Raw genomic sequence first — 14,686 nt, forward strand, 5'->3', positions numbered from 1 at the left:
ACAGTTATAGTCCTCAGTTGTAGAAATTGTTACAAGGTCTTAGCTTCTTCCACTACCCATTCCATATTACATTGGCCCTAGCACCTCAGCCTTTCATGGTTCTTTGCCTGGTGGGATGACCCAAACCTTCATTCCTGAAGGGTCCAGGTCATTGGTAGTCCTGACTGAAATGGGTTGTTGTAGTTTCCATTGACATTAGTCACAGGGCCTGGTAGTGCTAAGAGATGCCCTAAGAGGTTGCCTATATTCCAGGCAACCTCTTCCTTATCAGTCCAGTTTCCTTTCTTTCGGTAATCAGAATCAATTATGCAAGCCAGCAAAATAACTCTCTTCTTTGTCAATGGATTGTTCTTGAAAAAAAGTTTATAGAGTTCAGTGACGAAGAGCTGGTGTTCACTTCCTTCTGCCTTAGGACAGGAGATTCATTGACAGTACTTAGCACAGGCATGGCACGTAGTGGCACTGAAGAAAGTATGATGGTTATGGCTGTTTGGGGATTGTGGCATTTGGGAAGGAAGATTTTAAAGATCAGTTCAGTTCTTTCATTTTCTGGAGAAACAACTAGTATCCAGCAGTAGAGAAAACAGATCTGAGGGGGACAGGAGATGGAACTTTATTGAATGCCTGTCATCTGTCAGAAACTTTATGAAGGTTCTCTTATTACGCTTCCTATCAAACTTGTAAGGGAATTATCTTCATTTTATTACTAAGAAATTGACACAAAAAGAATTTGAGTTATTCATACAAGAGACAAATCCAGTCAGCAGAATCACGGTAGGAAATCCCAAACTGAATTCCCAAACTCGATTTTTACCATTTATGTGCCTCTGACTCCCAGTTGTGTTCTACCATGGCACCTCATTAAGTTGTTTTTTCTCAGTTTAGAAAGTAACATATACTTCAAGATTAGGGAATTTCACACAGTCCATAATATTGTCAATTATCAGTTAGTACCTGTGAGACTAATTTTTTATTGCTTTGCATGGTTTAAATTAACCCACTTGTTATTAATTAGGTGATAATTTATAGTACTAAAATTGGAGGTTTTAGATCCAGTGGCCGTTTCTATTATTTGGTCCTAATGTATAAGTTTAATGGGAAATAGTGGTCATTTACATCTGGTAAATGTTGTAAATGATGTAGGAGCTGCTAAAGAGAAAAAAAATTGAAATGTTTTGAAACTTTATTCTTTCTCTGTACAAAGCAAACAAATATTGAGATTAAGGAATTGTATTGGCCTTCGCTGTTCAGCAGCAGATTAGAACCAGGGCCCTGTTCTTAATGCATATACCCTTTGATTACTTTATGTGCAGTTTATTTGTAATTGTGAAGGCAGTGTACAATGTATAAAATATCCCTGCCCAACCAGAAATACTGAGACAACTTATCAACTAAAGGAAGTTTATGAATCAAATCGTGTTTTACTTATTTTCAGTGCCAAAAAAGCATACTTAATTATAAAAGAGCATACTTAATTTATGTGTTTCTTTATAATGCATATACATAATATATTCATTTCTTTCTGGCGTCCCAGTTGTATATCTTTTTATTACTATGTCTCTTGTACCTTACTATAAAAAAAGCCCTTTTATTCTAGCTAGTTTTCAAATTATACATTAAAACCTTAACTTTTATATTCACAGAATTACAGGTGGGATTTATATTCGTGAAACAGAACAGTGGCAGTTTACTCTTCCTATCTGCTTTGAATTTAGGCCTGTTTTGTTATTGTAAATACAGTATTGCAAATTCTGCTTTACAACTTTTCAATCTGCTGCTGTTTCATCTTAGTACACTCTGGGGTTTTTTATTTGTTTGTTTTTAGTAAAAGAGTAGTCTTCTAGGTTGTATAGATCTCTCTGGTTAAGTTAGGACTTGTGGCATTTTCAGTGTTAATAATGTAAAATTGTGGATGTTGAGAAGTTTTAGATATGAACAGTGTTACAGGGGTATGTTTTAATCACATATACTTTGTTATACAGTGAGTAGAAAAGGCTTTCTTATTTTTTATGAACCATGGTATTAACACCAGTTTAACTTCGTATTTTTCTTCCTCTTATTTATAGAATTTTTAATTTTACCCTGTGTCTCTTAATGAATGCCAAAGACAATAAGTACTTGTAGTATGTTATGTGAACTTTTTCTAAAAGTTGTAAAAATGTTTTCTCTTGTATTAGCAACAATAGCTCCTCGGATAAACCTCATTGGCTACAATACTGCCACTGCACAAAGCTTGTTTTCTCTTGTATTATTCTACTTATAGTAGCATTTTTGTTTGCTTGTTTGTTTTGGACAGAGAGAGCAAGAGAGTGAGCAGGAGAAGGGCAGATGGAGAGGAGAGATAGAATCTTAAGCAGGCTTCACACCCAGCCTGATGTGGGGCTCATGCTTGATCTCATGACCACGAGATCATGACCTGATGTGAAATCGAGAGTCAGATGCTTAACTGACTGAGCCACCCAGGCACTCATACTTCCAGTAACATATAGTCTTCAGTATATAACTTAGCTTGCAAATACTTGATGCCAAAAAGCTTCAGCTGTCCTGCCTTTCATTTTCGTTTTTATATACATTAATTGATACTCCCTTTATGTAATCCTGTATCTGCCAATATTTACAAATCAAGGTTTATAAAATCTTGAAGACTGATTCCAGAGTAAACAGTTATATGGATGTCTCTTAAATGGAAAATGCTTTTAGCACAATAAAGATAATCTTACTTTCTTGCTATTTATTAGTATTGAATATTTTATCACCTAGAAATTGATTTATATCTGTAGCACTAACATTAAACTTGCATTTTCTAATATTTAATTTAATGTTATATGTTTTTTCAGCTGAAATTAAAAAGTGTTTCATAACTTCAGAACTCTGAAGATATGACCAAAGTTTTTATTTGGTCAGATGTGTCCTCATAATAGGTTAATTAATCAAACTTGGACTGGAAAACCAGTCCAAGTTTGAAAATTAGAGTTACAACTTGCCATATCTGAAGGAGTTATATGTAATATTTTCTAAGCCAAGACTCAGTTTATTCAGAGAGAATGTGCTCAAACTGGTGTTGAGTGATCCTTCCCCAGCCGTGCACCTACGTAGACCTGAGCTTGGGAGTCAACTAGTCACTGAGTTTACAAAGAACGTACATTGTTAATATTTATAGACTGAGGAGATTATGTCAAAACACAAAAATTGCAATCTGTCTTATGGCTGAAAGTTTTAGTCAATTGTTAACCTAATTTGGTTGTGAAAGTTATAGTTTTCTTTGATTAATAATCTGCTATATTTTTCTTTTTAACAGCTGTGCTTATAGTATAGTAGAAACAAAACATGGAAATGAAAATATTCTTTCTATTTCAAGTAGTTTAACTTTCAAAATCATTTAATTTTAGCTATACATCTGAGCTGATGGCAATTTTGGTTTATTAAACTTTTTTGGTAACTATATAGCTAGCTAGCTGTGATTTAGATTTCCGTTTATTTAAACATTAAATGAAAAAACTTCTGGGGCGCCTGGGTGGGCTTCAGTCAGTCAAACATCTGACTCTTGATTTCGGCTCAGGTCATGATCTCACAGTTCATGTAATTAAGCCCTATGTCTGCAGTGTCAGTGCAGAGCCTGCTTGGGATTCTCTCTCTCCCTCTCTCTCTCTCTCTCTCTCTCTCTCTGTGTACCCCACCCCCCTCCTCAAAATACATAAATAAATAAACATTAAAAAAATAAAAGAAAAAACTTCTATAGCTAAGTATTTTAAGTCAAATATTTTCCCATTAGTGATATGTTTGAGATTTTTTTTGTCACATTCACTAACTTATTAGTGGGTAAGTTAAGGTGACTTTTTTGTTTTAGGAAGAATTTGGCTATAATGCAGATACCCAGAAGCTACTGGCAAAAAATGGAGAGACTCTTCTTGGAGCCATTAATTTTTTTATTGCCAGTGTGAACACTTTGGTGAATAAAACAATTGAAGATACATTAATGACTGTGAAACAATATGAAAGTGCGAGGTAGGTGTAAATTTTCATTATATTGTCTGTTTGCAGATGGTACATAATTCATTTAAGGTCTTAGATTGCATGTGATAGAAATCAACCCAGAAAAAGAATGCAGTGCAAGGTTATAGGATAGCTCATAGAACTAATAGAAAGGCAGGAGAACAGATTCTAGAAACAAGCAGGAACCAAAGTCAAGGTGATGCCTCAGAAGAATCTAATTAGGACCTCGAGGCTGGGTACCTCTGGTACCTGATGTTGCCACCGCTACCATACGTCACTTCCAAAAGGCCCCTGAATACTTTGCTTCATTGCCTAGAGAGTGTCTGATTGAACCTTGGTCATGTGCCCAACCCTGCCTGCTAGAGAATAGGGAGGTGGAGGATCTCCCAGCTCCAGCTTCCTTAGAAGAGGACAAGGGCCTTGTGTTCTACCAGGTAGATACTAGATGCTCTCCACAGTCTGGCCTGGGCCTATCTTTTCAGCCTTCTTACTGCTGCTTCCCAGTAGGAGCAGTGCAACAGCAGACGTACAGTTTCACTTTCTCTTCAGTGTACAAGCTCATACCTGCTTTCGTGATTTTGTTTGTGTTTTGGATACCAACTTCCTGGTCTTCCGTTTATCTAGGCTATGACCAGCTTCGAACTCTTTCATATTTTACCTTTTACTTATTTTCAGAACTGTTTGAATGCAGTGTTTTCATACATTTTATACACATACACATACACTCATTATTCCTCTATCTCATAACTCCCCTGTTAGGTAACCCAAGTACATTTTAATAAATACTTACAAAGATCTAAAAAGTAGCAGATCAGTGATAGCATTTTTTAACTTTTGATTTCCAGCCCAGTTTTTCTCCCATTCATTCTGATTTCCTTTGAGTTTTTTTTCCTCTAAATACTTGAAATCCTTATTTTCTGTTAAACTTTTTATAGCATTGTTGAAAATAAGTGCAAACTATACCTTTTAGAAGTATTGGGCCCCTTGCCCTAATATAATGACATGACAAATGGCCATGAAAACTAAAGTCATCTCTCTAGTCTTTCAGTGCTTATTCTGAAGTATATGTTTCCTTATGCCTTACATAAGTAAAGTCCAAAACCCTTGGGAAGTTAACTTTTAATCTTTTCACAAGAACAGATGCTTCTGTCTTATTCTGTGTTTGTAATTTTAGGTTTAGTATTAATGTGACTCTTAATGACTTGGAAATGAAGGTCAAGATAAATAGCTGCGGGTGTTTGATAGAAGGGTAGAGATGGGGTTGTGTGCCTTATTTAGGTTTTAGACTTGGTTTTTTACTTTTCCCTATTGTTTGAACTATTTAATAACACAGTATTAAAATCACAAGGTAGAAAAAAATAAACTGAAGGAGTCTGTCAGTAACACTGAAGGAATTTCTCAGTAAGATACCCTTCAATAGGAATCCCTTCAATAACACTCTTAGTAATTGGTTCTCCAGTCTCTATTTAAATCTTTTTGTGGACATTGTCTATATTTTTCAAAGGAATATTATGTATATTATTTTATTTTTATAAATTTTATTTGGTCCTTTTCCAAATCTGTTCCCTTATTCATAATGCCCTAATTTGTTTATAGTGAATCTTCCTTTTATCTCTTTAGTTATTTTAAGCATTCTTATTTTCTGTTGTTTCAGATTGTTTTAATATTTGTGGGTTTTGAAGATAAAAATTCTCTTATTCCAAAATTACCCACTATCACCTCCCAGTAAAGAACTACAGGAATCTAGTTTCTGTTTCTGTACTTTGTAATTGTCCACCTATCCTGAAATACGTTTTTAGTGCCTAAAATATATTTTTGTTTAGTATGTTTTAAAATATGTTTTATTTTAAGCATGTAAAATCTTTCTCTTCAGCCTTTATTTCTAAAATGCTTTTGGGGCGCCTGGGTGGCTCAGTCGGTTAAGCGTCCGACTTCGGCTCAGGTCACGATCTCGCGGTCCGCGGGTTCGAGCCCCGCGTTGGGCTCTGGGCTGATGGCTCAGAGCCTGGAGCCTGCTTCCGATTCTGTGTTTCCCTCTCTCTCTGCCCCTCCCCTGTTCATGCTGTGTCTCTCTCTGTCTGAAAAATAAATAAACGTTAAAAAAATTTTTTTTTAATGCTTTTAAAAATACTAACCCAGGGGAGCCTGTGTGGCTCAGTCAATTAAGCATCTGACTCTTGATTTGGGCTCAGGTCATGATCTTGCAGTTCGTGAGATGGAGCCCTGCGTTAGGCTCTGTGCTGACAGACAGGACCCTGCTCGGTATTCTCTTTCTCCCTCTCTCTCTACATCCATGTTTGCTCTCTCTCTCTCTTTCTCAAAATAAATAAACCTTAACAGAAAAATAGGAGTGCCTGGGTGGCTCAGTTGGTTGAGTGTCCAACTCTTGATTTTGGCTCGGGTCATGATCCCAGGGTCATGGGATCGAACCCCACATTGCTCCATGCTGAGCGTGGAGTCTGCTTGAGATTCTCTCTCTCTCTCTCTCTCTCTCTCTCTCTCTCTCTCTCCCCCCCCCCCTCCCTCCCTCCCTCCCTCTACCCCTCTCCACAACTCCTGCGCACTTTCTCTCTCTTGCTCTCTTTCTAAAATAAAATAAAATTTTAAATATAAATTAATTAACCCATATAATGGGGTGCCTGGCTGACTCAGTTGGTAGAGCATGCAACTCTTGATCTTGGGATCATCAGTTCAAGCCCCACCTTGGACGTATAGCTTACTTAAAAAATTTTTTTTCTTAATATTTACCTGTATTAGAGAAAGACAAATTTCATTAGATAAGGCACTGAACAGCACACAGATCATTTTTTGTTTAATTTGTAGAGAAGAGCCTCTGGAGATTAAAAGGTTTGCTCATTTGGAGCCAATTTCAAAGCCAAAATGAGAGCCCATTGGCTTTCTACCTTTTACTTTTGATCATTCAGCCTCAAATTTGAACTGGATTTATCTCACATTTTCGTATCTATTTTAAAAAATATAAGGCACCTGGCTGGCTCAGTTGGTGGAGCGTGCAGCTCTGGATCTCAGGGTTGTGAGTTTGAGCCCCATGTTGGGTGTAGAGATTACTTAAAAATAAAATCTTTAACAATAATAATTTTCACATCTTATATTGAGATATCTGATGTTTAAAGTACAATGTGATAAAAGATCTCAATCTATCCATTATATAGGTTTATTTGAAACTTTTGAACAGAGTTATAAATCAGGTTGTATGTACTTATCAGGAAACCTTTAGACAACCTCTGCCTACAGAGGGATAACATTAAAAAAGAATCCCAGATTAAAAGTTTCTCAGTAGCTGAATTTTCTTCTCTGTCAAAACCAGAATTTACTGACTTTTAGGGCAAGGGTCAGCTATTTGATCAGCACAAAAAGTGGCAATTTAGGCAAATGTCCGGGTGGCCTTTTAATGCTCCCTATTATGCATTGTGTACAAGTATTTCCTAGCCCTCTGGTGCTTCGTGTATAGAAAATCTTATAACAGCCCATTCAGCACTTCTCCATAGCAGCACCAACAAGGGAGTCATTTGTGGTCAGGACTTTTCAGATGTCAACACCTGTTCTCTAGAAGTTTTACATAAGCCATAGAGTAACCAACTATCACTAACTATATTGATATGGATTCAGTTCAGACTGGCACCCTTGAAGTGAAGAGTTGCATTTTGAAAATTTAGTGTGCTTCTCTTATTGGTAATGAGCACTGTTAGAGAAGCTCTTACGGAAAGTTTTACTTTGATACCATCTACAAACTCTGGATGTAAAAATTAAGGGATATAAGGTCAGTATTGTAACCTTGAATATGTTGAAATTAATCTTATTGTTTAGAAATGTTCTCTAAGACTAATGAAGGATATTTGTCTTCACATTAAATCACCATGTATCACTATTTTTGTTCTTTCATTGTTTTTTTTCTTTCATTTTTTATTGTTTTTAGTATATTTGCTTCTGGCTAGCTCCCTTCTAATTTGGCCATAATAATAAGCACTCTAAAGATATTAGTTATTACCAGGTATCCTAAGTACTTTACATGAGTATTTTGTGGAGATTGTTATTCTCCTTTATAGATGAAAAACTAGAGCGGAAAGGTAAAAACATCTAGTTCAAGACATTAGAGCCAGCAAAGATCAGAGTGGTTTCAGTTTGGCTATAAACCCATGGAATTTAATTTGTTATCATTACTAAGTCAGTCTTGCTTCCTAAATTTTTAATATCTGTCTCCCCTTTTTAGCCCCAATGCCATTGTCCTGATTCAGTGACTCATTTGTCTTTTGCCCATGGTCTTCTATTTGGTTTCTTCTTTCTGTTTCTTAATCTCCTCTAGTCCATCCTCCATTTTTTACCACTAGAGCCATCCATCTATTCTGAATAGATAGAACATGTTACTTTCTAGATCAGAGTTCCTAAGTGGCTTCCCATCACTACTTGACCTTCTGGATTAAATCTGATTCCGTTTGACATTGTCTATAGGCCCTGCATAATGGCAGTCCTGCCTACCTGTCTGACTTTAATTCCTTCCATTATCATGTTCCAACTTCAGGTTCTAACATAGTGAATTACTTCCCAAATGTATCATGGTATCTTACAATTCTTTGCTTTTGTACGTACTGTTCTCTTCCTGGATTGCTCTATTTCCCTGCCCCAGTCCACCTTGGAAGCTTTTACCATCCTTTAAAATTTAATTGTGGTGTTTTAATTCTGTTCTGAGATACCTAATTAGGCAACTCTTCCTCTTGATTTCCACCCTGCCTTATTCTCCCTCCCTCATGGCAGTTACCATTGTCTCATTTTGTTATAGCTGTTTAAGAGCTTCTCTCCTTCTAAACTGCAAGCTTCTTGAAGATAAACTTTTATCTATTCATCTTTAGAGCTCTGGTTTCTAGTACAGTGCCAGGAACATAGAAGGTGCTCACTTAATATTTGTTGAATGTGCCAGTGAATGAATGAATGATTCTTTTGGCCCTGAAAGTTCAAGTTTGTTAAATTCAGTACAAGATAAAAATAAATTAGACTCAGTACAAGGGACCGATGTGTTCTTTCTCAAGTCACATATGCGATATAGTTTATGTTGTTTAAAATATTCTTAATTGCCACAATAGGAGATATAGATTGTACTCTGGATACTTGAATAAAGAGCTTTAGTTCTACGGCATAAGCTTTGTAATGCTGATTTTGACTAAATCAGAGGTCACATTGTTCTTCAGTAGAGACTGCTAGATAAGTCCCTGTTTAATAAGCAAGGTAGTACTATGTACACAAGTACTGTGACAGAGGCATCGTGAGGTGCTGTGTGATCATGGAGTGATGGTGGTGGGTAGTATTTCAGTTAGTGGTAGGAGAATATTAGGGAGTAGGCGTTTTAAGGAGCACAAGGTGTTAAGTGCTCTATAATAGATGGCACTGTCACGTTGTCAATACTAATGTTTCAGAAATCCATTCAGAGTTGCTCTGTCCCATATGGTAGCCATTAGCCACATATGTCTGTTTAGCACTTGAAATGTGGTTAGCCTACATTGAGATGTGATAGAAGTGAAATACAGACAATGGATTTCAAAGATTCAGTACTAGCCCACCCCCAAAAGTAAAATAGTTCAGTAACAGGTTTTTTTTACATTGATTACATGTTACAATGATAATATTATAGATACATTGGGTAAAATAAAATCTTTTGTTTAAAAGGTGAAATTAATTTTTATTTTTTTAACGTGAATGCTAGAAAATTTTACGTTACATATGTGGCTTGCATTTTATTTCTGTTGTGCCTTGCTGGCTAGATCATACTTTAAGGATGCTGACCCTCAATATACCTTCCTTTTCCCACTTAAAGTATGTCATCCTCAAGTCCGTCATCTTAATATGCTTTGTTTTGTTGGTATTAACCAATTCCCATGGGAGATAGATCGCTTGATATTGTTAGCGTTAGGTTTTGACACCTGTTTTTTAAACTGGTTTTTCAATTTTGGAAATTCTGCATTTCAGTTAATACTGTACTTTGGAAGGAATAGTTAATTAGATTAATAACCAGCTCCCCCTTCATGCTTGTACTAACAGCTCTTTATATTAAAGAAATATATGACTTTAAAAGCATAAGATATAATATATACGAGAATTATTATTTATTAATGTATGAGACTGTCACGTATTTCCAGCTCACCTCCTGAATTTATTTCATTCTGTTTTTGTAATATGCTTCACTTACTCTGTTCTTTCCAGGATCGAATATGATGCCTATCGCACTGATTTGGAAGAATTGAATCTTGGACCACGGGATGCAAACACCCTGCCAAAGATTGAGCAGTCACAGCATCTGTTTCAAGCACATAAGGAAAAATACGATAAGATGCGCAATGATGTTTCTATCAAGTTGAAATTTCTAGAAGAAAATAAGGTAAATTCAGTCTTTACCTTCTGAGATAAACTTTCACGACTTTATTTATTTATTTATTTTAATTTAATTTAAATCCAAGTTAGTTAACATACAGTGTAATAATGATTTCGAGAGTAGAATTCAGTGATTCATCACTTACATATGACACCCAGTGCTCATCCCAACAGGTGCCCTCCTTACTCCCCCTCACCCATTTACCCCTTACCCCTACCCAACACTCCTCCAGCAGCCCTAAGTTTGTTCTCTGTATTTAAGAGTCTCTTATGGTTTGTCTCCTTCTCTGTTTTTATCTTGTTTTTGCTTCCCTTCCCCTATGTTCATCTGTTTTGTTTCTTAAATTACACATGTGAGTGATATCATATGATATTTTTCTTTCTCTGATTGACTTAATTTCACTTAGCATAATACACTCTAGTTCCATCCACGTTGCAAATGGCCTTTTGATTTCATCCTTTATGATCACCGAGTAATATTCCATTATGTATGTATACCACACCTTCTTTATCCGTTCATTAGTCAGTGGACATTAGGCTTTTTCCATAATCTGGCTATTGTTGATAGTGCTGCTATAAACACTGGGGTGCATGTGTTTATGGACATTAAAATGATGTCACCCTACAGCTCAGTTGGTTAAGCCTCTGGGTCTTGGTTCCTACTCAGATCATGATCTCATGGTCGTGAGATGAAGCCCCATGTTGGGCTCTGTGCTGAGTGTGGAGCCTGCTTGGGATTCTCTCTCAATCTCTTTCTCTTTCTGCCCCTCCCCCACGGGCATGCACATAAGCTCGCTCGCTCGCTCTCAAAATAAATAAACATTTTTTTAAAAATGATTTTCTGGGGCACCTGGGTAGCTCAGTCAGTTAAGCGTCTGACTTCAGCTTAGGTCATGATCTCCCAGTTTGTGAGTTAGAGCCCCTCATCCTGCTCTGTGCTGACAGCTCAGAGCCTGGAGCCTGCTTTGGATTCCGTGTGTGTGTGTGTGTGTGTGTGTGTGTGTGTGTGTATGTGTCTCTGTCTGTGTCTGTGTCTGTGTGTCTGTGTCTCTCTCTCTGCCCCTCCCCGCTCATGTTCTCTCTCTCATTCTCTCTCTTTCTCTCTCTCTCTCTCTCAAAAATAAATTTTAAAAAAATTAAAAATGATTTTCTAATTTTTTTTAATGTTTATGTACTTTTGAGACAGAAAGCAGAGGAGGGGCAGAGAGAGAGGGAGACACAGAATCCGAAGCAGGCTCTAGGCTGTGAGCTGTCAGCACAGAGCCTGATGTGGGGCCCAACTCACGAACTATGTGATCATGACCTGAGCTGAAGTCAGGCACTTAACCGACTGCGCCACCCAGGCTTCCCAAAATAAATAAACATTTAAAAAGTAAATAAATAAAATAAAATGTCACCCTAAAGAGAGATAAATAGAAAGTTTTTTGTTTCTGTTAACTCCCTTTCATTACAGTTGCAAAATGGAATTTCAGCTGTAATCAGTGTTTGAGTTTTTAGAAGAACAAAAAATATATTTATCTTTCTGTCTTAAAAGTCATCATCAACCCTACTGTCCCAGTCTTTCACATGGAGTTGCAAAAAAATATTTGATGTTCAACTATTGATGTTCAGATTGGTGTTGATTGACAGATGCTTTAAAAAGTTACATAATTGGGGCACCTGGCTGGGTCAGTTGGGGGAGTGTGCAACTCTTGTTCTCGGGGTTACTAGTTCGAGCCCCACACTGGGCATAGAGATTACGTAAAAAAACCAAAATCTTAAAATAAGAACAAATAAATAAGTAAATAATAAAATAAAAAGTTACATAATGAGAGATTCTGCTTTGAATATTTTGAAACTTTTTTATTAATGATAGGTACAGATTTTAGGAAGAGAAGAACATTCTTCCTAGTAATTGATAAATGAGGAATGACTAAAAGGCTCATTAGCATAACCTAGAAAGAATAAGCCAAGAAATCAGTTTTCCACATTACTTCTGTGTAACATGAACCCATCCAAAGGCGAGAATGGTGAGAGCTGAGATGGGCCTGCTGTAGGCTTCATGTGGAGGTGGATTCACATAGTAACAAGCTCCTGAGTTTTGGTTTACGTATAGGACAGGTTCCTTTGTTTAACATGTCTGCATACTCAGTTTTGTGAGGGGGATTGCAGTTCTGGAAAGAGGAGCCAGTAGTGGACGCAGCACAGAGCAGGCGAGTGGCTCAGTCTTGTGGCGATGGGGTCTTCCCACTGCATGTTAGTGGTCCACTCGTGCTTTTCGCATCCTCTGAAGGCACAGTAGGTCTTCAAATCTGCTTTCTTTAGGTACCGTACCTCTCAAAATTATTCTTCAGTTTTAATTGTCTGTTGATATCTTCTTGTTTTTCCTTAGCATTTTTTGAGAACCTCTTTTGGCTACCATAAGAGTTGCAGAATAATACATTTCCTTAGGATCGACCAAGTCCTGCACCATCACTCACTTTTTTTTTTAGCAGCAGTGGGTGAAAAGTATTCACCAGAAGCCATTACAGTGTCAGTAAAGGAAACCTGAGCAGAGTTATCAGACAGATTTCCGCATCATTCCAGCAAGAATGCAGTGCAGCCTTTCAGCATTCATTAGCTAGCACATCAGATGTCATTCTTTTTAGTCACTCGTATATATCTCTGTAGATGTATCTCTCTGTAGGTACATATGTACAGAGAGATAGATCAGTTACACTGCTTAATATTTTAATGGATAGGAATATATTAATACTTAGATATATGTTTTAAATACAAAAATATTTTTTATATACTCCCACTGTAACAGTTCAGCACTGTATACTGTATAGTGCTACTTGAGGTATGCGCCAGCTAACATTTTAGAGGCTCTATCCAAAGCTAATTTGAAGGGAAAGGAATTCACCTAATTTACGGGTACAGGACCTCTGCAAATAGAGAAAATGACTTTAGGAAATCTATAAAATGGTAACTGTTCCGTCGGAATGTAATGGTATTGTGTGCTATCCTCTGGATGGTGAGATCATGGGTAATTTTTGTTTTCTATATATTTTTCTATATTTTAGATGATTGTGTTGCCTTTCTAAAAAAGAGAAAGTAATGTTGAAAGAATCAGTATCCCAAAGCAGCTCTGCTTATATGGTTCTTGCCAGAGTAAATAAAAATAGACAAACCACACAAAGATAAGCAGTGGCCACGTGACTGTTACGTGTCTTAATAGAACTACTTTTGGATCTTAGGAGATCCCAGATGTAGACTTGAATTAGTGAAGGCACTTCTTATTTGTCAGTTACTATGCATTTTACATGTATTCTCTCAATCCTCATGACAATCTTCATACTTTCATTCTTTCAGTAAAAATTATTGGATACTTTCTATACTGGGAATAGGTCAGTGAAAAAAAAAGACAAAACTCTGTCCTTTTGAAGCTTACTTTCTGATTAGTCATATACTCTCGTCATCTGTATTTCCCAGATGAGTGAATTCATCTCACGTAATCTTCTGTGATCATGTATCCCCTTCACTTCTGATCTTTTGAACCTCTCTCTGATCTGCCCACTGCAAAGTTGCTCCTCACTTATGAGGAAGAGTTGTATGACATAACCTAGGCTCTTCCTTTTCATGTGTCCAGGAAAAGTTCTAGATCTGGGAACACCAAAATCAATATTTGAGCTGTGGAAGATAGACTGAAGAAATGATTTGGGGCCTAAATCTAGTGTCATGACTGGCTGAAGTAGCCCTGTGTTGCTAATGTGAGAAATACGAAGGAGGTACAGAGGTGGCAGGTAGAAAAGAAATTGTATACTTTCTCCTCTGTCCTTGCTTTGCCTCACTTGTTTTTTGCTGTCCTCTGCTCTGCTCTAGAGTTGAGCAGCATAGGCTAATGAATAGGCAAGTTGGACTGTATCTTTTGCAAAAAATTCCAGAGTAAGAACATGAAAACCTGGGTTCCAGACCCATTTCTGCCACCTGCTATAACATTATGATCTTGGACAAGTCTCTCCAAGCTTCTGTATTTTCCTCTGGAAAAATGAGGGTAAATCATGCCTTGTGTTAAGCAAGTGAAAAAAAAACACACTGTCTATAAGGGGTAAAGTACTGTTCACCAGTATTTATAGAATTCCTGCTGTATGCCAGGCACTTGGCTAGGTGAAGGGATGAAGGAGAAGGAAAATAAAGTTTATGATCTTAGGGAGTTACAAAAACATAGGATGGGTTTGTTTTCTAGAAGTCATCACCTTCACACCTTCCCCTGGTGGTTTTTGAACTTAACCTATATCCTGCCTCCCTTGTGTCTCTTTTGCGGATACAAGCAGAAATTGACATTAGAAAAGAT

At 37.0% G+C, this 14,686-nt stretch overlaps 1 protein-coding gene and 1 non-coding gene across 7 annotated transcripts in view; one reads left to right on the plus strand and one right to left on the minus strand.

Annotated features, from left to right (window-relative positions):
* The window catches only part of ARFIP1 (ADP ribosylation factor interacting protein 1), a 127,514-nt gene that overhangs the window by 87,633 nt on the left and 25,195 nt on the right, over positions 1–14,686 (plus strand). For all 6 annotated transcript variants that reach the window (XM_049632306.1, XM_049632303.1, XM_049632302.1 and 3 more), the window contains 2 exons: positions 3,848–4,005; positions 10,204–10,378. In XM_049632306.1, coding sequence (XP_049488263.1) covers positions 3,848–4,005; positions 10,204–10,378 — 333 coding nt within the window. The remainder of the gene's footprint in view (positions 1–3,847; positions 4,006–10,203; positions 10,379–14,686) is intronic.
* Positions 2,088–2,234, minus strand: LOC125924041 (U4 spliceosomal RNA). Its single transcript, XR_007458228.1, has one exon. It is a non-coding gene; the product is annotated as a U4 spliceosomal RNA (small nuclear RNA).

This window comes from Panthera uncia, chromosome B1 (genome assembly GCF_023721935.1).
Source record: "Panthera uncia isolate 11264 chromosome B1, Puncia_PCG_1.0, whole genome shotgun sequence".
NCBI classification, from domain to species: Eukaryota; Metazoa; Chordata; class Mammalia; order Carnivora; family Felidae; genus Panthera; species Panthera uncia.